The 24,748-nt window shown below is 42.0% G+C and overlaps 1 protein-coding gene across 3 annotated transcripts in view; it reads left to right on the plus strand.

Moving 5' to 3' along the window:
* The window catches only part of MIPEP (mitochondrial intermediate peptidase), a 236,515-nt gene that overhangs the window by 126,612 nt on the left and 85,155 nt on the right, over positions 1–24,748 (plus strand). For 2 of the 3 annotated variants that reach the window (XM_073613434.1, XM_073613433.1), the window contains exons 14-16: positions 3,294–3,403; positions 4,749–4,823; positions 6,465–6,584. In XM_073613434.1, coding sequence (XP_073469535.1) covers positions 3,294–3,403; positions 4,749–4,823; positions 6,465–6,584 — 305 coding nt within the window. Of the gene's footprint in view, positions 1–3,293; positions 3,404–4,748; positions 4,824–6,464; positions 6,585–13,711; positions 13,815–13,919; positions 14,871–24,748 lie in introns of those variants that run through there. The other variant, XR_012241497.1, reaches the window with a different exon arrangement.

Consider the following 24,748-nt stretch of genomic DNA (forward strand, 5'->3'; position numbering starts at 1 on the left):
AAAGCGATCGACTTACATAGGCCCACACATGCTCAGTCTCATATTTTCATTGTATGCCCAAGCTTCAGCCAGAATTAGAGTAAATAACACCCTGTCGAATGCCTTCCCTATCCACAACGGAACGAGGCAAGGATGTTCCCTTTCCCCCATCCTCTTTGTCCTCACGCTCGAACCTCTTCTATGCTCTGTACGTCATAACCCAGACATACGGGGAGCATCCACTGGCCAAAGAGAATACAAATTAGCTGCTTACGCGGACGACATTCTCCTATCCCTCACTCATCCACATATCACAATCCCAGTACTACTCAAAGAATTTCGTACATTTGGTCTGTTATCCAACCTCAAAATTAACTTTACTAAATCTTTTTCTCTTAATGTCTCCCTACCTTCATCCCTAGTTGATCACTGCAAAGCAAATTTCCCCTTTCAGTGGCAACCAGATGAACTCACCTATCTAGGAATACAACTACCCACAAAACTATCAAACCTGTATGCAAAAAATTACTTGCCAATACTAAACAAACTTACAGAAGACCTCAAAAAGTGAAACCAGACGATGTTCTCATGGTTCGGTAGAGCTGCAATTCTAAAAATGAACGCTCTACCACAAATCCTCTATATCTTGCAGACTGTTCCGATCCACATACCACCGACCTTCTTCAAATCCTACAGACACATCAGCTCTACCTTCCTCTGGGGGGGCTGCAAACCTAGAATTAAATATGCACAACTAGCATTACCCAAACACCTAGGAGGCATAGGCTACCAGATCTTACCAACTACTACAAAGCTGTACATATGACCAGAATCCTGGATTGGAACCTCCACAAATCCACAAAAGATTGGGTTGGACTGGAAGACTCCTTCACGAATCTCTCACTAGCATCGTTGCCTTGGATTTTGGAAAGCCACTTTCCTACCGAACTAAAGCCCCACCCTCTAATCAGACTAACAATCCAATGCTTTCACATGACTTGCAAATGCTCCTCCATCTCGACAATCCAAGGCCCAATGACTCCAGTCAGACTGAACCCAGACTTTCCCCCAGGTATGCACGCTTACTTCCTAACTCAAAATTCACCTGACAGAAAGATCTTGGCTCACGAATTTTACAACCAAGAGAAACTCTCCTCGGCATCTCAACTTTCCTCTAAATTTGACAAACCTCAGATACCAGAATGGACATATCTCATGATCACACATTTCTTAAGAAACCTAGACAGGAAATGTTCCTGTTGCATACAGTTGACTCCTTTTGAGCACCTTAGCTCCCAGAAAACACCCCAGCTGATATCAGCTACACACTCCCTTCTCTTCACAGACTGTAAACCTAATAACTCGACAATGTGTACCGCTTGGGAAAGAGATCTGTCTATAGCTCTCTCGCCGGAAGAGTAGGAAAAAATTTATCTCAACATTCACAAGGGAGTCCTTGATTTTTTTCTGCAGATGGGGTGAGAAATAAAGCTGGCCTTGAGTGCTTTCTAAGGACAGGTCTCAGCCTTATCGGTATTATTTCAGCGACCACTTGCTTCGCATTCATTGGTCCATAACTTTATCAAGGGAGTAACCTGGCTTAATTTCCAGTTAAGTAACCCCTGAACCCTTGGGACTTGAATTTGGTTTTGTCTGCATTACAAAACAGACTTTTTTGGGCCTATACGACATCCCTTGGTCCTTTTTTGTCAAGGAAACTATTTTTTCTGGTAACCATATCTGCTGCAAGAAGGGTATTAGTATTGGCTGCTCTTTCTTGTAAAGAGCTTATTTTTGTTGCTCACAAAGATGAGGTAGTATTGCGTCCTCATCCTAACTTTTTACCAAAGGTAGTATCAGGTTTTTATCGAAACCAGGATATTGTTCTACCGTCTTTTTTCCAGAACCCTATTCTTTGGAAGAAAAATCACTACTTTTTTTGATGTGGTGTGAGCAGTCAATGTCTACTTAAAGGCGATTGCTCAGATTCTGAAAATGGATGTTTTTTTATTCGTGTTGCCTGAAAGTCCTAAAGGAGGACAGGCAGCATCGAAATCTATTATTCTAAATGGATTCAACAAGAAATCGTTCAAGCTCATGGTTAAAGAGGTGGATTCCACCAAATTCCAAATCAAAACGCACTCCTTTAGGGCTGTTAGTGCTTCCTAGTGCATCACCAAGCCTCCATGGCTCAAATCTGTAAGACCGCAACTTGGTCTTCAGTCTATACATTTACCATATTCTATCAAATAGATGTAAAAGGTTATGAGGATATCGCCCTTGGGTGCAGGGTACTGCAGGCTGCTATATTAGTCCTCTAGTCTCTTATTGCCCTTCTTTTTGTTTTGTCTCCCTCCCTTCAGTTGGCATTGCTATGGGACATCCCACATAGTAACTACTATGGCTCTGTGTCCCGTGATGTACGGTAAGAAAATTGAATTTTTAAAACATTTTACCTGTAAAATCCTTTTCTTTGAAGTACATCACGGGACACAGAGGTCCCTCCCTTATTTGGTATACACGTGTATTGCTTTGCTACAAAACTGAGATACTCCCAGTAGTCGGAGGGGTTATATAGGGAGTGCACTTTTTATCTTGGGGCGTGCCAGTGGCCGTCACCTGAAGGTGTCCCATAACCCACATAGTAACTACTATGGCTCTGTGTCTCATGATGTACTTCAAAGAAAAGGATTTTACAGGTAAGCTGTTTTAAAAATCCTATTATATTGTACCTAACAGTCCTTTGCTGTGGTGACTGCATTCGTTTTGTTTTTTGATCGTGCCATCAGTGTCATTTTCACTTACTGTGATCTGCACAGAATATCTTCCTTCCTGGCTATCTTCTGTACACTACCAATTGCCCTACTCCCCATGTAATGCAAATGAAGAGATAGGATATGTTTGTAGTCAGTATCAATAGAGCAGCCTAGGGTGACAACCATGACTCTTTATATAAATACAGTAGAGGAGTGACATAGCCACTCATGGATGTAAGGTGTGTTATTTGCAGGATTACCAGGTAAAAATAAAGCAAAGGGAGTGTTAAAAAACAAATGCAGCCATCCCAACAAGAACTAGTAAGCTGCAGTATACTAAATGTTGGGTTTTGATACTTTAACAACCAGTGATGGAGCTGGTTTACCACTTAAGCTGCCATTGGCTGCTTCACCTCTCATATTATGTTTCTAAAATGTTCCTGGTTCAAGCTACACCAGCTGACTGCATGTGTACAGCATAAGAAGTGTTTTATATTTACAGAATAGTGGCTTCCTTTGTGAATTACTATAACTTTTTGTATCCCATCTGTTTTTTAGGAACCAGATGTGCTACAGATTTTGCTGAAGTACCTTCTATACTTATGGAGTACTTTGCAAGTGATTATCGGGTGGTAAACCAGTTTGCACGACATTACCAGACTGGACAGGTAATAATAGACTAGGAATATTGACTGGAAAAGAAAGACAATTGTTTTACCCTTAGACAATCAAATATAATTCCCCAACTGGCTTTAGTTGGATTAGTTGCGGTTTTCACATATAATCCTCAATGTCTCCATTTTTTTTTTTTTTTTTAACCCCCTTCCCCACTTTTTGGCTCTGCAATAAAAACCGCTATATTTGGATATTTGGATTTAAAGCTAACCTTGGCACCCATTAATGATAGTGAATTTCATACACCTCTTTGTATTTATAAAAAAGTAAAATAAAACAGAATTGTACTATTTAAAGGAGATGTGTGGGAATACAAAAAAATAAACATTCATACTCGCGTCCTCTGCTGACTCTAAGCCTGAGAACTGATTGATGAGCGATCACATGACCACTGACCGCTCAGTTCTCAGTCTTCCTGGATCAGAGAGCTGTGACTGTCAGTCACCGGCTCTCTGCTCTTTCCCTCTAGCACTCACTGGAGCGCTAGGATAGGGAGGGGGCCGGAGCAGTTGGCTCAATCCCAGCGGTGCGCAGCTCTGTGACGTCACATGACTGTGAGCTTTAACCCACTGTTTGCTGATTCTGGGTCACAGAAGAACACAAGTAAGTGCACTCCTGTGACCCGCAAGAGAAGTATGACCAAAAAAAGCATAAACCATACTTTTAAGTCAGGATATTGTTCACTTTATGCACAAAAGTCCTACATTGAGGCAGTCTGGGTAGCCACATGCATCATGCTATAGACCTACTATCTCCTGCTGTATGATTTAACTTTCATTGTCCAGACTTGGCAGGAAAGAAAAAAAATGTAATTACTTAAAATGTTTACCGTATTTTGGTAGTGTTCCTCCTACCCCATAACTCACTGCACCAGGCATAGGGCCATTTTGTACCTGCTAGTACGATTTCTAGTGTATTTTTTGATAGAGCCATTAGTGTTTTATGGTAAATGCAGCTGTTTACTTAGCAAGTTTGTGTCTGGCCAATCAGTTATGTTAGTTGAGTACTTACAAAAAACGAAGCCACTCCGAAGACCTCTTCAATCTTGATTTGCAGCTCCCAAGTGCTCACACCTCTTGTGTCTGTTTTTCCCATACGCTATTTAACAAAGTCTTGGAGCCACTCACTGTAATACCAGTTTTCGTCAGCAGGGTACTGTGCATGTAATATGAGTTATGAGATCTACCAGTCCCCATAGATAAACCACAGTTTGGAAAGTTTAAATGGCTTAGTGGAAGTTGGTTGTAACTGAAGATGAATTTTGTACATTGTTGGATTTGCAACTTTACCTTTTTTAAAGTAGTCATATTTATTTATTTTTTTATTATGTTGTTGTAGCCATTATCCAAACCAATGGTATCTCGTCTATGCGAATCTAAAAAGGTTGGTGCTGCTTCGGACATGCAGCTTCAGGTATGGATAATCAGTTCATTTAACTTTTTAAAACCAGTGAACATTTCACACTGTAGTTAAAGCTTGACCGAGGGGAACTGCAGCTACCTATCCGTCCTGTAACAAAAAATTTTAATGCGTTGCAAAGCGCTAAAAATACGCTTTGACCTTAAGGAGGCTGCAGACGTCAGGGGAGGTTAAATATGCTAACACAATATGATTGCCCTAAGATGTCTTATTTTTTCAGCCTGTACCCGCAAACACATCAGGCTTTACTCTACATGTTTAGATATGTGGAAATTGGTGGGGACGTGTTCTGCTGAAAACTCTATAACCTCCTGGCTAGCTGGCTGTCACAAAATTTTGTACTTACTAAGTCAGCCAGAGCAAGCATGCAGCCAGTGACATCAAAAAACTTCTGATCTGCTTGCTTGTTAGGGCTCATTCACACTGGTCAGCCAGACAGCCAGCCAACTTGCATTTTCAGATAAGTATAAGCAATGGCAAGTAGTGTACTTGCCTCAGAGCAGGCTTTGCTTAATGGGCTGTTAAAAGAAGTTTTTTTTGGTTTTTTTTTGTCTTGTTTTTTGGCTATTCATACTTACCTAGGTGGATGCAGCATCGGACCAATACTGCATCTGTCTCCCTGCTATCTCCTGGGACCTTTGTGTTTCCCAGTAGACAGCGCAGAGGGACGGGAAGAGGCGTAGACTCCCGTGGGAGTCTATGCCAGGAAGTGGGTGCAAATACCTGTCTTAGACAGGTATCTGCACCCCCCTCCCCCCTGAAAGGTGCCAAATGTGACACCGGAGGGGGGAAGGGTTCCGAAAAGCGGAAGTTCCATGTTTGTGTGGAACTGCGCTTTAAGTTGACCATACACAGCTCAAACTTGGTCGAGTCAACTGTAGGTGGCCCTTTTGGCTCTACCTGGCTCCCCAAAGTTGATGGGAAAATAGGAGCCAAGTGCAATATTATCAGCTGAACAGTGACTTCAATCAATTCAAATCCATGTATGGCCGGCTTAACACTCACTCTTTTTATTAAATTAAGTGTCATATACAGGCCAATTAAGCTCAGAATGAATGGTAGAATCAGTGAAAAAGCCAGGGCTGCTCTCATGTACGTGTATTTATCATTTTTTTGTTATTTTTTTTTCTATTTACTGTGAGATTTGGAGCTAGATTTGGTAAGATCTACTGTACTGTTTACTCTTCTCCTTGCTGGAGAGAAAGCTGTACCTGGAGAGGCCTGCAGTGCAAGGCTGTCCCTGCTCTCAATTCATTCATTCTGTAGATTATTGCTCCAACTCCCCTTCTGCTGCTTGGATATTGCTCCACCTATCATCAGAGAGGCAGATCTGATATGATGAAGGAAAGTCCTACTCCTCTACCCCTCCAAGATGGCCACATCCTTTGACAGACAGTGTGGTATATGTCGGTACAAGTCAGTAATGGAGAGAGAAAATCAGCAGCTGTAGGAAGCCTACAGACATTACCAATGATTCGTGTTTTACCCTTCACTTGCTTATGCAGTATAGGTCCTCTTTAATCAGAGTCGTAATAGTGGATAGACCAAATAGTAATCTTCACACAGTGGGAAGGTTGTGAAAAATTTACTAAAATATGGGAAGCATTTCTTTTAAAGTACATTTTTTTCTCCTAGGTTTTTTATTCCATGTTGGATCAAATGTATCATGGAGAGCACCCCCTGAAAAGCTCAACAACAGACATTTTAAGGGAAACCCAGGAGAAGTTCTATGGATTACCATATATACCTCATACAGTGAGTACATTGTTTTGCAAATGTTCCTGTTGTGCCTTCCTTCAGTATTACATCCTTCACATCATGTGTCTGTTCTGATACCTACAGTCTTTTCTGTTTAATCACTTCCGGACCACCCACCATCGCTATACTAGCTGGCTGCCATAACCCCGGTATCCTCTTCTTCAGTGAGTGGTCCGGTTTAAGATAAAAGTGGTCTCCGCAGCGGATTCGCCATTAAATCACTTTTATAGGCGGCGGGAGAGGGGCCCCCCTCCCGCAGCGATCCGGTGCTCTCCGCCGCTTACCAGAGCCGGCGGAGACGATCGGATCTTTCCTGTGGCCTGACATGGAGACAAGTGAGGGGAAGATGGCCCCCACCCGTCTCCATATCATAGCAGGGCTAAAAAAATGTTTTTAAATCAATCAGATTGTAACGTGTATGGTTAGATTAGGAGCTGGAGAGCCTGCACTGTAAGCAAGTCACTGGGATATGTAGGATAACGTAAGAAGTGGAGGGGGGGGGGGGCTCTACTTGCTTTCTCCATAGAATTTGCTGCTATCTCTCTGTGGTGCAACATCTGTTAGAAAATAGGAAATCAGACATCTATTCTTTCTAACCACCTTAAATGATTGTAATGTAGGAAATACACAGCCAAGTCTGTCAGATAACCACTTGTATGTCTGAAGTGTAATCTGTAGTAGTTGTCATTTAGAAGAAATTCACTGATTGATTGACAGATCAATCGGGCAAAATATGCAGAAAAGACAATACAAGTGAGGTTTGTCACTATGGTTATTTAACTTTACACTTTTCTGTGAATTGTATGCTGAAGCTGTGCAAACTAACGGTAGTCCTCATAGCAAGTGTACTAATGTTGGCTGGCTAAAGGATTTTTCTTTTTTTTCCATTGGCCTATCTCTGCAATAGTAAACAAATAGTTGTGCTAACCCTTTAAGTGAAAAAAAAAAAAAAGAAATGGTGTAAAATATGCATCAATATCAAATACAAAGCAATTAGTAAACAGAATATAAAGTGAATAAAATAAAGTCCCCTTTAACCACTTAAGGACCGCCTAACGCCGATTTACGTCGGCAAAGCGGCACGGGCAGGCAAAATCACGTACATGTACGTGATTTGCCTTCCGCGGGTGGGGGGTCCGATCGGACCCCCCCCCCCCCCCCGGTGCCCGAGGCGGCTCGGTAGTTTCCGTTCCAGCGCCGAGGGGAGAAGACATCAATGTGAGTGCACAACACACTACACACACAGTAGAACATGCCAGGCATACAAAACACCCCGATCTCCCCCCGATCACCCCCCCCCCCCCCGTCACAAACTGACACCAGCAGGTTTTTTTTTTTTTTTTTCTGATTACTGCATAGTGTCAGTTTGTGACAGTTACAGTGTTGGGACAGTTAGTATTACCCCCCTTTAGGTCTAGGATACCCCCCTAACCCCCCCTAATAAAGTTTTAACCCCTTGATCACCCCCTGTCACCAGTGTCGCTGAGCGATCATTTTTCTGATCGCTGTATTAGTGTCACTGGTGACGCTAGTTAGGGAGGTAAATATTTAGGTTCGCCGTCAGCGTTTTATAGCGTCAGGGACCCCCATATACTATCTAATAAATGTTTTAACCCCTTGATTGCCCCCTAGTTAACCCTTTCACCACTGATCACCGTATAAACGTTACGGTTGACGCTGGTTAGTTCGTTTATTTTTTATAGTGTCAGGGCACCCGCCGTTTATTACCGAATAAAGGTTTAGCCCCCTGATCGCCCGGCGGTGATATGCGTCGCCCCAGGCAGCGTCAGATTAGCGCCAGTACCGCTAACACCCACGCACGTAGCATGCGCCTCCCTTAGTGGTATAGTATCTGATCGGATCAATATCTGATCCGATCAGATCTATACTAGCGTCCCCAGCAGTTTAGGGTTCCCAAAAACGCAGTGTTAGCAGGATCAGCCCAGATACCCGCTAGCACCTGCGTTTTGCCCCTCCGCCCGGCCCACCCAAGTGCAGTATCGATCGATCGCTGTGTCAGGCCTTATCCCTGCGATCGCTAACATTTTTTTTGGTAGCATTTTGGTGAACTGGCAAGCAAGCACCAGGCAGCGTCAGGTTAGCGCCAGTAGCGCTAACACCCACGCACGCACCGTACACCTCCCTTAGTGGTATAGTATCTGATCGGATCAATATCTGATCCGATCAGATCTATACTAGCGTCCCCAGCAGTTTAGGGTTCCCAAAAACGCAGTGTTAGCGGGATCAGCCCAGATACCTGCTAGCACCTGCGTTTTGCCCCCTCCGCCCAGCCCGGCCCGGCCCACCCAAGTGCAATATCGATCGATCACTGTCCCTTACAAAACACTAAACGCATAACTGCAGCGTTCGCAGAGTCAGGCCTGATCCCTGCGATCGCTAACAGTTTTTTTGGTAGCGTTTTGGTGAACTGGCAAGCACCAGCCCCAGGCAGCGTCAGGTTAGCGCCAGTACCGCTAACACCCACGCACGCAGCATACGCCTCTCTTAGTGGTATAGTATCTGAACGGATCAATATCTGATCCGATCAGATCTATACTGGCGTCCCCAGCAGTTTAGGGTTCCCAAAAACGCAGTGTTAGCGGGATCAGCCCAGATACCTGCTAGCACCTGCGTTTTGCCCCTCCGCCCGGCCCAGCCCAGCCCACCCAAGTGCAGTATCGATCGATCACTGTCACTTACAAAACACTAAACACATAACTGCAGCGTTCGCAGAGTCAGGCCTGATCCCTGCGATCGCTAACAGTTTTTTTGGTAGCGTTTTGGTGAACTGGCAAGCACCAGTGGCCTAGTACACCCCGGTCGTAGTCAAACCAGCGCTGCAGCAACACTTGGTGACGTGGCGAGTCCCATAAGTGCAGTTCAAGCTGGTGAGGTGGCAAGCACAAGTAGTGTCCCGCTGCCACCAAAAAGACAAACACAGGCCCGTCGTGCCCATAATGCCCTTCCTGCTGCATTCGCCAATCCTAATTGGGAACCCACCGCTTCTGCAGCACCCGTACTTCCCCCATTCACATCCCCAACCAAATGCAGTCGGCTGCATGAGAGGCATTTTCTTTATGTCCTCCCGAGTACCCCTACCCAACGAACCCCCCCAAAAAAGATGTTGTGTCTGCAGCAAACGCGGATATAGGCGTGACACCCGCTATTATTGTCCCTCCTGTCCTGGCAATCCTGGTCTTTGCATTGGTGAATGTTTTGAACGCTACCATTCACTAGTTGAGTATTAGCGTAGGGTACAGCATTCCACAGACTAGGCACACTTTCACAGGGTCTCCCAAGATGCCATCGCATTTTGTGAGACCCGAACCTGGAACCGGTTACAGTTACAAAAGTTAGTTACAAAAAAAGTGTCAAAAAAAAAAAATATATATAAAATAAAAAAAAATAGTTGTCGTTTTATTGTTCTCTCTCTCTCTGTTCTCTCTCTATTGTTCTGCTCTTTTTTACTGTATTCTATTCTGCAATGTTTTATTGTTATTATGTTTTATCATGTTTGCTTTTCAGGTATGCAATTTTTTATACTTTACCGTTTACTGTGCTTTATTGTTAACCATTTTTTTGTCTTCAGGTACGCCATTCACGACTTTGAGTGGTTATACCAGAATGATGCCTGCAGATTTAGGTATCATCTTGGTATCATTCTTTTCAGCCAGCGGTCGGCTTTCATGTAAAAGCAATCCTAGCGGCTAATTAGCCTCTAGACTGCTTTTACAAGCCGTGGGAGGGAATGCCCCCCCCCCCCCCACCGTCTTCCGTGTTTTTCTCTGGCTCTCCTGTCTCAACAGGGAACCTGAGAATGCAGCCGGTGATTCAGCCAGCTGACCATAGAGCTGATCAGAGACCAGAGTGGCTCCAAACATCTCTATGGCCTAAGAAACCGGAAGCTACGAGCATTTTATGACTTAGATTTCGCCGGATGTAAATAGCGCCATTGGGAAATTGGGGAAGCATTTTATCACACCGATCTTGGTGTGGTCAGATGCTTTGAGGGCAGAGGAGAGATCTAGGGTCTAATAGACCCCAATTTTTTCAAAAAAGAGTACCTGTCACTACCTATTGCTATCATAGGGGATATTTACATTCCCCGAGATAACAATAAAAATGATTAAAAAAAAAAAATATGAAAGGAACAGTTTAAAAATAAGATAAAAAAAAGCAGAAAAATAATAAAGAAAAAAAAAAAAAAAGCACCCCTGTCGCCCCCTGCTCTCGCGCTAAGGCGAACGCAATCGGCGGTCTGTCGTCAAACGTAAACAGCAATTGCACCATGCATGTGAGGTATCACCGCGAAGGTCAGATCGAGGGCAGTAATTTTTGCAGTAGACCTCCTCTGTAGATCTAAAGTGGTAACCTGTAAAGGCTTTTAAAGGCTTTTAAAAATGTATTTATTTTGTTGCCACTGCACGTTTGTGCGCAATTTTAAAGCATGTCATGTTTGGTATCCATGTACTCGGCCTAAGATCACCTTTTTTATTTCATCAAACATTTGGGCAATATAGTGTGTTTTAGTGCATTAAAATTTAAAAAAGTGTGTTTTTTCCCCAAAAAATGCGTTTGAAAAATCGCTGCGCAAATACTGTGTGAAAAAAAAAAATGAAACACCCACCATTTTAATCTGTAGGGCATTTGCTTTAAAAAAATATATAATGTTTGGGGGTTCAAAGTAATTTTTTTGCAAAAAAAAAATAACTTTTTCATGTAAACAATAAGTGTCAGAAAGGGCTTTGTCTTCAAGTGGTTAGAAGAGTGGGTGATGTGTGACATAAGCTTCTAAATGTTGTGCATAAAATGCCAGGACAGTTCAAAACCCCCCCAAATGACCCCATTTTGGAAAGTAGACACCCCAAGCTATTTGCTGAGAGGCATGTCGAGTCCATGGAATATTTTATATTGCGACACAAGTTGCGGGAAAGAGACACATTTTTTTTTTTTTTTTTTTTGCACAAAGTTGTCACTAAATGATATATTGCTCAAACATGCCATGGAAATATGTGAAATTACACCCCAAAATACATTCTGCTGCTTCTCCTGAGTACGGGGATACCACATGTGTGAGACTTTTTGGGAGCCTAGCCACGTACGGGACCCCGAAAACCAAGCACCGCCTTCAGGCTTTCTAAGGGCGTAAATTTTTGATTTCACTCTTCACTGCCTATCACAGTTTCGGAGGCCATGGAAAGCCCAGGTGGCACAAAACCCCCCCAAATGACCCCATTTTGGAAAGTAGACACCCCAAGCTATTTGCTGAGAGGTATAGTGAGTATTTTGCAGACCTCACTTTTTGTCACAAAGTTTTGAAAATTGAAAAAAGAAAAAAAAAAATGTTTTTTCTTGTCTTTCTTCATTTTCAAAAACAAATGAGAGCTGCAAAATACTCACCATGCCTCTCAGCAAATAGCTTGGGGTGTCTACTTTCCAAAATGGGGTCATTTGGGGGGGTTTTGTGCCACCTGGGCATTCCATGGCCTCCGAAACTGTGATAGGCAGTGAAGAGTGAAATCAAAAATTTTCACCCTTAGAAATCCTGAAGGCGGTGATTGGATTTTGGGGCCCCGTACGCGGCTAGGCTCCCAAAAAGTCCCACACATGTGGTATCCCCATACTCAGGAGAAGCAGCTAAATGTATTTTGGGGTGCAATTCCACATATGCCCATGGCCTGTGTGAGCAATATATCATTTAGTGACAACTTTATGCAAAAAAAAAAAAAAAAAAAGTGTCACTTTCCCACAACTTGTGTCAAAATATAAAATATTCCATGGACTCAATATGCCTCTCAGCAAATAGCTTGGGGTGTCTACTTTCCAAAATGGGGTCATTTTGGGGGGTTTTGTGCCACCTGGGCATTCCATGGCCTCCGAAACTGTGATAGGTAGTGAGGAGTAAAATCAAAAATTTACACCCTTAGAAATCCTGAAGGCGGTGATTGGTTTTCGGGGCCCCGTACGCGGCTAGGCTCCCAAAAAGTCCCACACATGTGGTATCCCCATACTCAGGAGAAGCAGCTGAATGTATTTTGGGGTGCAATTCCACATAGGCCCATGGCCTGTGTGAGCAATATATCATTTAGTGACAACTTTTTGTAAATATTTTTTTTTTTTTTTTTTTTGTCATTATTCAATCACTTGGGACAAAAAAAATAAATATTCAATGGGTTCAACATGCCTCTCAGCAATTTCCTTGGGGTGTCTACTTTCCAAAATGGGGTCACTTGGGGGGGTTTTGTACTGCCCTGCCATTTTAGCACCTCAAGAAATGACATAGGCAGTCATAAACTAAAAGCTGTGTAAATTACAGAAAATGTACCCTAGTTTGTAGACGCTATAACTTTTGCGTAAACCAATAAATATACGCTTATTGACATTTTTTTTACCAAAGACATGTGGCCGAATACATTTTGGCCTAAATGTATGACTAAAATTTAGTTTATTGGATTTTTTTTATAACAAAAAGTAGAAAATATCATTTTTTTTCAAAATTTTCGGTCTTTTTCCGTTTATAGCGCAAAAAATAAAAACCGCAGAGGTGATCAAATACCATCAAAAGAAAGCTCTATTTGTGGGAAGAAAAGGACGCAAATTTCGTTTGGGTACAGCATTGCATGACCGCGCAATTAGCAGTTAAAGCGACGCAGTGCCAAATTGGAAAAAGACCTCTGGTCCTTAGGCAGCATAATGGTCCGGGGCTCAAGTGGTTAAATGTGATTCAAACTGCAGAGTTCATCAGTGAAATCCAAAGATATATATTCTTATAAACGTGGCTTGTCCAAATGCACCGAAGTCAACATGTGTTAAGGAATAAAAGTGATCCAAAAAATTTTTTTGAAGAGACAGTGTTAAAAAAAAATAAAATAAATAAGAAAAAAAAACTTAAAGCATCCCATCCCTCCGTGCCCAAGTGCAGAAGCAAACGCATATGTAAGTCGTGCACGTGCAGTTGTGCTCATAAGTTTACATACCCTAGCAGAATTTATGATTTCTTTACCATTTTTCAGAGAATATGAATGATAACACAAAAACATTTATTTCACTCATGGTTAGTGTTTGGCTGAAGCCATTTATTATTAATCAACTGTTTTACTCTTTTTAAATCATATTCACAACAGAAACTACCCAAATGACCCTGATCAAAAGTTTACATACCATGGTGATTTTGGCCTGAAAACATGCACACAAGTTGACACGAAGGGGTTTGAATGGCTATTAAAGGTAATTATGCTCACCTGTGATCTGTTTGCTTGTAATTAGTATGTGTGTGTATAAAAGGTCAATGCGTGTCTGGACTCCTGACAGACCCTTGCATCTTTCATCCAGTGCTGCACTGACGTTCTGGATTGTGAGTCATTGGGGAAAGAAAAAGAATTGTCAAAGGATCTGTGGGAAAAGGTAGGAAAATTAAAAAAAAAAAGAAGTGGAAAATTTAGGGGTTCTGTTGAAACCAAACCACATTTAGGTAGACCAACTAAAATTTCAGCCACAACTGCCTGGAAAATTGTTCGGGATGCAAAGAACCCACAAATAACTTCAGGTGAAATACAGGACTCTCTGAAAACATGTGTTGTGGCTGTTTTAAGATGCACAATAGGGAGACACTTGAAGAAAGATGGGCTGCATGGTCGAATGCAAATGCCACAAAGTATTCCCTTTATAATACACCAAACAGCACAGGAACAAGCCTCAAACCTTCTGGCACAAGGTCATTTGGAGTGATCAAAATTGAGCTTTTTGGCCACAACCATTAACGCTACATTTGGAGAGGAGTCAACAAGGCCTATGATGAAAAGTACACCATTCCTACTGTGGAACATGGAAGTGGATTGCTGATGTTTTGGGGATGTGTGAGCTGCAAAGCCACAGGAAATTTGATCATAAATTGATGGCAAGATGAATTCAGTATGTTATCAAAAAATACTAGAGGAACATTTACATTCATCAGCCAGGAAGCTGTGCATGGGACGTACTTTGACATTCCAACATGACAATGATCCAAAACACAAGGCCAAGTCGACCTGTCATTGGCTACAGCAGAATAAAGTGAGGGGTCACAGTCTCCTGTCCTCAATATCATTGAGCAGCTTTACCATTTGAGGAGATAAAGAGCCTCATCTACAAATAACACAAAACACTTCAAGCTCTAAAAGTCATTGATGTTAAAGGGGACAATACACGGTATTAGGAACTGGGGTATGTAAACTTTTGATCAGGGTCATTTGGCTAGTTTCTGTTGTGATTATGATTTAAAAAGAGTAAACGCAGTTGATTGATAATAAATGGCTTTAGCCAAACACTAACCATGAGTGAAAGAAAAGTTTTTGTGTTATCATTCATATTCTCTGAAAAATGGCCAAGAAATCATAAATTCTGCCAGGGTATGTAAACTTAAGAGCACAACTGTATGTGTAAAAGGTGTTCGCATCACACATGTATGGTATCGCCGAGAACGTTAGAGCAAAGGCAAAAATTCTAGCACTAGACCTCCTCTGTAACGCTAAACAGGTAAACTGTAAAGGCGTTTAAAACTTCACCTATGGAGGTTTTTAAGTACCATAGTTTGTCGCCATTCCATGAATGTGTACAATTTTAAAGTTTGTCATGTTAGGTATCTATTTATTCGGTGTAACTTCTTTCATAAAATATAAAAAAATTGCAATGATCGCCATTTTATTCTCTAGGGTCTCTGCAAAAAAAAAAATATAATGTTTGGAGATTCTAAGTACTGTATTTATCGGCATATAACACGCACTTTTTTCCCCTGAAAATCGGGAAAATCGTGGGTGCGTGTTATAGGCCGATCTCCGCCAATTTTGTGTGGTCGGAGCGTGTTATAGGCCGATCCCTGCCAATTTTGGTGGAGGCGCCGACATACACAGCCATGTGTAAATTCAAATATGGCGCCGAGACTGCAGGGACTCGGCGGACCCGAGATACACATACCCGAGAGTCCTCGGCGCCGCTTACAGTCCCGCCATTGGACCTGTGTGATGTCCATCATAGGGCGGGACTGGGCGTGACTGTGAGCGGCGCCGAGGACACTCGGGTATGTGTATCTCGGCTCCGCCGAGTCCCTGCAGTCTCGGTGCCATATTTGAATTTACACACGGCTGTGTATGTCGGCAGGGATCGCGGCGATCACACAAGGCTGCACTGGGGCAAAGCTGCACTGGGGCAAGGCTGCACTGACATGGCTGCACTGGGGCAAAGCTGCACTGACAAGGCTGCAATGGACACTGGGGCAAGGCTGCACTGACATGGCTGCACTGACAAGGCTGCAATGGACGCTGGGTCAAGGCTGCACTGACAATTCTGCACTGGGGCAAAGCTGCACTGACAATTCTGCACTGGGTCAAGGCTGCACTGACAATTCTGCACTGGGGCAAAGCTGCACTGACAAGGCTGCAATAGACACTGGAGCAAGGCTGCACTGACACTGACAAGGCTGCAGATGGACACCGATAACGCTGCATTGATGGGCATTTTAATGTAAGTTTTTCTTCCTTAAACTTTACTCCTAAAAGTTTTTTCCTTAAAATTCCCTCCTAAACTTGGGGTGCGTGTTATACGCCAGCGCGTGTTATACGCCAATAAATACGGTAATTTTTTAGCAAAAAATACTGATTTAAACCTGTAAACAAGACCTGGTCTTCAAGTGGTTAAAGGGGAGGATTGTCTGGTTTGGGGTGGGGATTGCTCAGTATAGGTCCACTTTAAACTCCATCTTCTGTGCATATATTGTATTGTACATGGAAGCTATTATATTTATTTTTCTGGAGTGCACCATTCCAAAATAACATTATCCTACTGGTTTGCTTTTCTCCGCATTCACTTTCTATATTTGTTATGATATGTTGATCTCTTTGTAACAAGCCTGATTAACTGCTTGGGTTTGGTAGATCCCTCGAGAAAGTCACAATAGTAGTAAGCCACAAATAACTGCCCAACCACCTGGCTTATGTCTGGAACCACGTAAGTGGTTAATTGGATGTTAAATTCCGATCCTCTTCCCCCTGAGTAAATAGGTTCTAAATATTTACCTTTCCTGCCATCCTATATGTATTGATGACAGTTTTGCACAAACAGTGAAGTGTCGCAAACTAGACCTTTTAATCTTTTGTTATATCCTGCAAGCATAACGAAAACAGTCTCTCAGCTGGTTTATTTTAGTCTTCCAAATCAAACACATTTCTAGCTGCAGACAAATTATTTGGCAGTAGGGCCCTGGCGTTTGTATTTTTTTTTCCCCCCCCCCAAATCTGCTGAACTCTGTAACCAAGTTTAAAAGCTGAAACATAAAAGAGAATATCTATCTGAAATGTTCTTTCCAGTTTTGGATAGAAAGGGAAGACTTTGAATTCTGTTGGGTTTCTATTGTTGCCTCTATCACCTGCAGGGAGATTTATCACCACTTTCTGCTCTGGTGACACAATCGGAAGTGAGGAGCAATCTCTCCTGTTAGGATACATATAACAAAAACCTGAAACCTGTAAACAAGGCAGATCTCTGTTCTGATGGGGGAAGGGATGGATTGTGTGCCCCTGCAAAGCAGGGAATAAAATCCATCACTTCCCTTAGTAAAAGCAGCACACATAGTACAGTAAAACACAAGCTAGGCACACAGTCAACCCTTTGATTGCCCTGGATGTTTAGCTCCTTCCCAAACAATGTCTTTAGTACAGTAACAGTGCATATTTTTAGCACTGATGACTGTATTAGTGTCACTGGCTCCCACAAAGTGTCAGTAATTGTCAGCTGCAATAAATTTTATTTGGGTACAGCATTGTCAAAGTAACGCAATGCCATATTGCAAAAAATTACCTGGTCATGAAGGGGGTAAATCTTCCGGAGGTCAAATGGTTATTTGCTTTTTATGTACCCATTCTCTTCATTTTCTGTCCCAGTGACACAGCAATAAGTGAAAGATGAATCTATCCAAGAAGGTCACTCATAGCAACAAAAACCTGATTTAAGTTTAAACCCTAGCCATGCTAGTCCATGCTAGTGTTGACTGCAATTTTTGCATTAAATCAGAAATTTACCCATAACAACTTGATACAAAATAATGTTATTTAGAAAGGAACATACATTCAACAATAATAATTCTGCTACCAAAATGAGTGTGTGCTGTAAATTGCCTACAGCATTGCTCATTTTTCTTCTTGCTGGATGCTGCCATTTTGCTGAAGCCCAGAGCCCCTAAACAGCAGTAAATCATAAGGTGGGACTAAACCCATCGATTTAACCGTTTCAGAAAACTGTTACATTCCTTGAATGCCGGGACTGCTAACTGTCACATTTGCTTTAGTCTTCAACCAAACTGTCAGACCATCAAATGGCTGGTGTGATAACTGATCACATGTGCAGCACCATGGCAGTTGCAGATCTAACTGGCTTTTAAATGGAGAGCAACTTAGCATGTGCAGAGCAGGGTGAGTCAGTGCATTACTGGATTTTATTTTTATGCCTCTACACTCGGCCAGGGAGTTCTTTTTAGTGGTGATGCTCCAACTCAAATTGCACATGTACAGGTGCATCTCAAAATTAGAATGTCATCAAAAAGTTTATTTCAGTAATTCAATTAAAAAAAGTGAAACTCATATATTATATAGATTCATTACACACAGAGTGATATATTTCGAGCATTTTTTTCTTTTAATTTTGATGAATTTGGCTTACTGCTAGTGAAAATCCAAAATTCAGTATTTCAGAAAATTAGAATATTCCATAAGACCAATTTAAAAAAAAGGATTTTTAATACAGAAATGTTCTGTACCATGTACAGTATAGTATGTACTCAATACTTGGTCAGGGCTCCTTTTGCATGAATTACATCAATGCGGCGTGGCATGGAGGCGATTGGCCTGTGGCACTTCTGAAGTGTTGTGGAAGCCCAGATTGCTTTTGATAGCAGCCTTCAGCTTGTCTGCTGATGGGTATGGTGTCTGTTCATCTTCCTCTTGACAATACCCCACAGATTCTCTATGGGGTTTAGGTCAGGCATGTTTGCTGGCCAATCAAGCACAGTGATACCATGATCATTTAAACCAGGTATTGGTATTTTTGGCAGAGTGGGCAGGTGCCAAGTCCTGCTGGAAAATGAAATCGGCATCTCCATAAAGCTGTTCAGCAGAGGGAAGCATAAAGTGCTCTAGAATTTCCTGGTAGAGGGCTGTGCTGACTTTGGACTTGATAAAACACAGTGGACCAACACCAACAGATGATATGGCTCCCCAAATCATCACTGACTATGGAAACTTTATACTGCACCTCATTTTGTGCCTCTCCACTCTTCCTCCAGACTCTGGGACCTTGATTTCTAAATGAAATGCAATATTTACTTTCATCCAAAAAGAGGACTTTGGATCACTGAGCAACAGTCCAGTCCTTTTTCTCCTTAGCCCAGGTAAGACGCTTCTGACGTTGCCTCTGGTTCAGGAGAAGCTTGACACAGGGAATGCGAAAGTTGTAGCCCATGGCCTGGATCAGTCTGTGTGTGGTGGCTCTTGGAGCACTGACACCAGCCGTAGTCCACCCCTTGTGGGAGCACTGACACCAGCCGTAGTCCACCCCTTGTGGAAGCACTGACACCAGCCGTAGTCAACCCCTTGTGAATCTCAAACCCCGTCCAAACTCTTAAATGGCCTATTGCTTCACAATCCTCTCAAGGCTGTGGTTATCCCCGTTGCTTGTGCACATTTTTCTATCACACTTATTCCTTCCACTCAACTTTCCATTAACATGCTTGGATACAGCACACTGTGAACAGCCAGCTTCTTTAGCAATGGCCTTTTGTGACTTGCCCTCCTTGTGGGTGGCTGTCATTGACTGTATTCTGGACAACTGTCAAGTCAGCAGTCTTCCCCATAATTGTGTAACTACTGAACCAGACTGAGAGACCATTTAAAGGCTCTTAAAGGCTCAGGAAACCTTTACAGGTATTTTGAGTTAATTTGCTGATTAGAGTGTGACACCATGCATGTACAATATTCAAATTTTCGGAGATACTAAATTTTGGGTTTTTACTAGCTGTCTGCCACAATCCTCAAAATTAAAAGAAAGAAATGCTTGAAATATATCTATCTATCTATCTATCTATATATATATATATATATATATATATATATATATATATATATATATATATATATATATATATAATGAATCTATATAATATGAGTTTCACTTTTTGAGTTGAATTATGGCAATAAATTAACTTTTTGATGATCTAACTTTTTTAGATGCACCTTTAGTTGGCCTCGTCCAATACTCCCTTGAAGAAGCAGAATTTACTTCCAGGAAATGTGTTGTCATGTTTCCACCCTTTTGCCTGTTGTATCATCAGAATTTGATATGGAAATTTATGAAATGGTAGACATGAAATATACAGCTAGGCATGGGTGGGGACATTGTTGAACATGGAAGTAATATGCTAGAGCAGGGGTTTCCAAACTTTCTAAACAAGGGGCCAGTTCTTCAGACTTTAGGGGGGCCAGACTTTGGGCAGTGGAAGTAGAAAACGTCCCAGTGTCAATGGGAGTAAACAACAATGCCACCTTCAATGGGTGGATTAACACTCCATCATTGGTGTCAGTGAAAGGAATAGTGCCCCATCATTGGTGTCAGTGGGAAGAATAGTGCCCCATCATTGGTGTCAGTGGGAGAAATAGTGCCCCATCCTTTGTGTCAGTGGGGGGACTAGTGCCCCATCGGTGTCAGTGGGAGGGAATACTGGCTCATCATTGGTGTCAGTGGGTGGGAATACTGGCCCATCATTGGTGTCAGTGGGTGGGAATACTGGCCCATCATTGGTGTCAGTGGGAGGGAATACTGGCCCATCATTGGTGTCAGTGGGTGGGAATACTGGCCCATCATTGGTGTCAGTGGGTGGGAATACTGGCCCATCATTGGTGTCAGTGGGTGGAAGGGTGCTCAACATAGATATCAGTGGAAAGAATTGTGCCCCATTGTTAGTGTCAGTGGCAAGAATTACTCCCCCTTTGTTGGTGTTATTGTAGATATTATGTCTATGTCTAATATGACTTTCTATACATTTTTAATTAATTTTGATGTTAACAGTGATTCGATTTTACTGTATAAAATGAGTTCTGTACTAAAAAAAAACTCCATATATATATATATATATTTTTTTTTTCTTTTGTGAATGAGGCTCTTTATTTTATTTATTTCTTATTTAAGTCACATACAGCTCCCTTCCCTCTGATTTCCCCCCCCATACCCCCCCCCAAAAAAAACCCCCTAATATATAAGTAAATAAATAAATTATTCCCCTCCTCCTCATCCCCCTCCCCTCTCCTCCCCACTCTCCCTACCCTCCATTATTAGCATGTACCTTTCTGAACTCTTGAATGCTATACAGTTTCGCCAGACCTTATAATAAATCCTCAATTTGTCTTCTGTCATGTGTATTAATTCCTCCTTGGACCCCATCCCATCCAACCCTTGCTACACACCCCTTCATCTTCGGGATCTCCTGGGTTATCCAAAGGCAGGGAATCAAACCTTTAGCTGCATTCAAGAGATATGGGGCAAGGGTATTTTTGTAATGGGGCACCGTATTCATAGTATCGTGAAACAAACATGCCCAGGGGTCTTTTTTGATCAGTTCGCCTGTTATGTAGAAGATTGCCTCTATCATTTCTTCCCAGTAAGTTTGTATTTTAATGCAATCCCATTAAAGATCCGCAAAGGTTCCCGGAACGTCACAGCCCCTCTCCCCCATATCTATGCGCCACTTAGCAAGCAGTTTGTAACACATTTCCATTGTTTGAGCATCTCTCTCACAGGAAAACAGGCTACCCTTAATAACTTATTCCTGTCTTCCTCATCTCTGAGGGGGCCTAATTATTCTTCCCATTTCCCCAGGTAAGGTGGAAATTCATATTCTGCTTCCCTTATCAGGATTTTATATATTTTAGATATACTTCAATTTAAACTTAAGGGCGAGCTAAGTAATTTCTCAATTGGCCACAATTGTCCCTTTCCCCGTAGTGGTTGTGGTAGTGATTGTGTAAAATGTTGTAATTGGATTCCATTTATCTAGTGGTTTATTACCCTATTCACGTGTAATTTCTGTGTAAGTGTATAGCCTATTTCCCTTCATCACATCTTTTAATAATATTACCTCCTTTTTCTCCATCTAGTGAAATATGTGTTCTTTCCCTGGTTTGAAATAATTTGTATCTAATAGCGACATTAATGGTGAATTATAATCCCAGTGATATCTTCTACCTAATCCATCCCATATTTTCAAAGTGTTTCTGGTTAGTGGGTTTATGCTGGAGCCTAAATCTCGAAATTGTGGTGGTATCCATACCATCTTCCCAATATCTGTTTTACTCTGTGCCATTTCTACATATACCCAGCTTTTCTCCTCTTTATTATAAATCCAGTCTGCGAATTGAGAGACAGAAATCGCTTGATAATATTTTTTAAAATCTGGTGCTGCTAATCCCCCCTCTCTTTTTCATTAAGTAATGTAGTATAAGCAATCCTGGGACGTTTGCGTGCCCAGATATATTTTAATACCATTGATTTTAGTTTCCTAAAATAATCCTGGGGGAGTACTATCGGGATCATCTGAAAAATATATATCAGTATCTGTAATATAAACATCTTTACTGCTTTTATTCTCCCTGTCCATGAGAGAGTTTTATATGTCAAAGAATTGAGCTGATCCTTGATCTTGTTCAGCATAGGAATATAGTTGGCTTTAAACATAACACCCAGGAATGCCGTCAATTTTACAGCAAGGTATTCCAACTCCTCCTTACACCATACAAAAGGGAACTTAAGTTGAATTGCCAGCTGCTCTTCCCTTGATGTAGTTATATTCAGAATCTCGGATTTAGCCATATTTATTTTAAAGTTTGTTAACTTCCCATACCGACTCAGCTCCTTTAAGACTATCGGGATTATTGTCCTGGGGTTAGAAATCTAAAAAAGCAAATCACCCGCATATGCGGCTACTCTATACTCCTTTTCTCTGACTCTGATTCCTTTAATATCCGCGTTTTTACGGATTGCGGCCAATAGTGGTTCTAATGCTATTATGAACAACATTGGAGAGAGGGGCAACCCTTTCTTGTCCTGTTAAATAATTCAAGGGGAGAACGTTCCATGTATTCTGATTTTAGCCGTTGGGTGATGGTAAAAGGACGAGATCCATCTCTTTATCCTCTCACCAAACCCCAAATATCTCAATGTTTCAAACATGAAGCCCCAATCCACTCTATCAAAAGCCTTTTTGGCATCATTTGACAAAAGGACAAACGGAGTCTCTCTCCTCATTGCTTCATGTATCAGGAAGATGGATTGCAAAGAGTTATCCCTCTCCTCCCTCCCTGACACGGACCCTACCTGTTCGTTATGGATCCACCTTGGTAACACAGGTTTCAGTCTTTCTGCTATTATTTTGGCAAAGATCTTAATATCCATATTTAATAGTGATATTGGCCTATAACTCCCTGGGCATGCTGGATCCTTCCCCTCTTTTAAAATAAGAGTAATATGTGCCAGTAATGACTCCTCCCGGAGCCTCTCTCCTTCTGCCAGTGCGTTCAAATAATCGCACAGCTTAGAGACTAAGAATTTTGAAAATCTTTTATAATACACAATGGAGTATCCATCAGGGCCCGGGCTCCTTCCCAGGGTCATATTCTTTATTGCTCTATCCACCTCTTCTTGCGAAATTGGGGCTTCTAGACATTCAGACTCCTCCTTAGATGTCCTGGGAAGGTCTAGGCCCTGTAGATACTCCTGAGCTTCAAATTTCCGCGTCTCTCTATCTTCTCTCTGACTCACTTTGTACAGAGCACTATAATAAGAATGAAATGTATCTGCAATTTCAGGGGAAGAATACACCATCTCTCCCTTATCGTCCCTGATTTTAAAGATCCTGGACCTATTCTTTTTTTCCTTTACCTTCTAGCCATCCATTTCCCCGATTTATTACCCCATTGGTATCTTTCCTTATTAACTAAGTGAAAAGCGCAATTTCTCTCCTGCTCTAACAATTCCTCTAACTCTTCTCTTTTTACTATTAATTCTTGCCTCTCTGAGATACCTTTGGGCCTCGTTACTTGCTCTAATTCCTGTATCTCTTTATATAAAAGGGCCATCTTTTTCCCCCTTTCTTTCTTTTTCCCCGCCCCTATCCCAATCAGAATTCCCCTTACAAAGGCCTTATGTGTTTCCCACAAAATTGGCCTCGGGACATCTGCTGTGTCATTGGCCTCAAAAAAGGCCTCCAACTCCTGCTCAATCCTTTTAACTATTTCAGGGTCCTGAATAAGGGAGACATTCAGTTTCCAGTTTTTCCCCATCAGGAGGTCCCCTAATATTTCTAGTTGGATTATAACTGGGGGATGATCAGAGAGGGTGATTGCTTTAATCTGCTCCTTTAAGACATGAGATCAGTTGGTGTTCTATTAAGACAGTCAGTCCTTGAGAATGTCCGATGGACAGGGGAATAAAAAGTATAGTCTTGTTTCCCTGGATGCCTAACCCTCCATGCGTCCATCAGCTGAAAGTCCAATAGCACTTCTTTTATTGCTCTTTGCCTTTGAGCTGTGAACCTGGAGTAGCTCCCTGAGGTATCTAACCTTGGATCTATGCTCCAGTTTAAGTCACCTGCAATTATTAATTTCCCCTCTTTGAAAGCATCAAGTTTTTTCAGTGTTCCCTTTAAAAATTTATCAGGGTCCTTATTTGGGGAGTAGATGTTTGCAATTGTACACACCATATTATGAAAAGGAACCTTCCCTCCGGATCAGCCAGACGCCCCTCCACCATAAACACCATCGACTTATCGAAACCAATGGCCACTCCTCTTGAGTGCTGTGATGTTGTGTCTCCATAGAACCATACAGGAAACCGGTGTGACGATAGCCTACACCCTGAAGCATGTGTAATATATGTTTCCTGGAGACACACCACGTTCGCTCCCAACAAATGCAGCTCTTTATTTATTTTGTACCTTTTTTTTTGGAGTGTTTAGTCCCCTCACATTATAAGTGACTTTACCAGGACCATGATTCAGTACAGGTACCGGCGTCTGCTCGTCCGGAGGAAGCAACAAAAGAGCATAGAGGAAGGAGAGAGAGGGAGAGAAGGAGGAGAAAAAGAAAAGG

The sequence above is a fragment of the Aquarana catesbeiana genome, linkage group LG02, assembly GCF_042186555.1.
Source record: "Aquarana catesbeiana isolate 2022-GZ linkage group LG02, ASM4218655v1, whole genome shotgun sequence".
In the NCBI taxonomy this organism is placed as follows: Eukaryota; Metazoa; Chordata; class Amphibia; order Anura; family Ranidae; genus Aquarana; species Aquarana catesbeiana.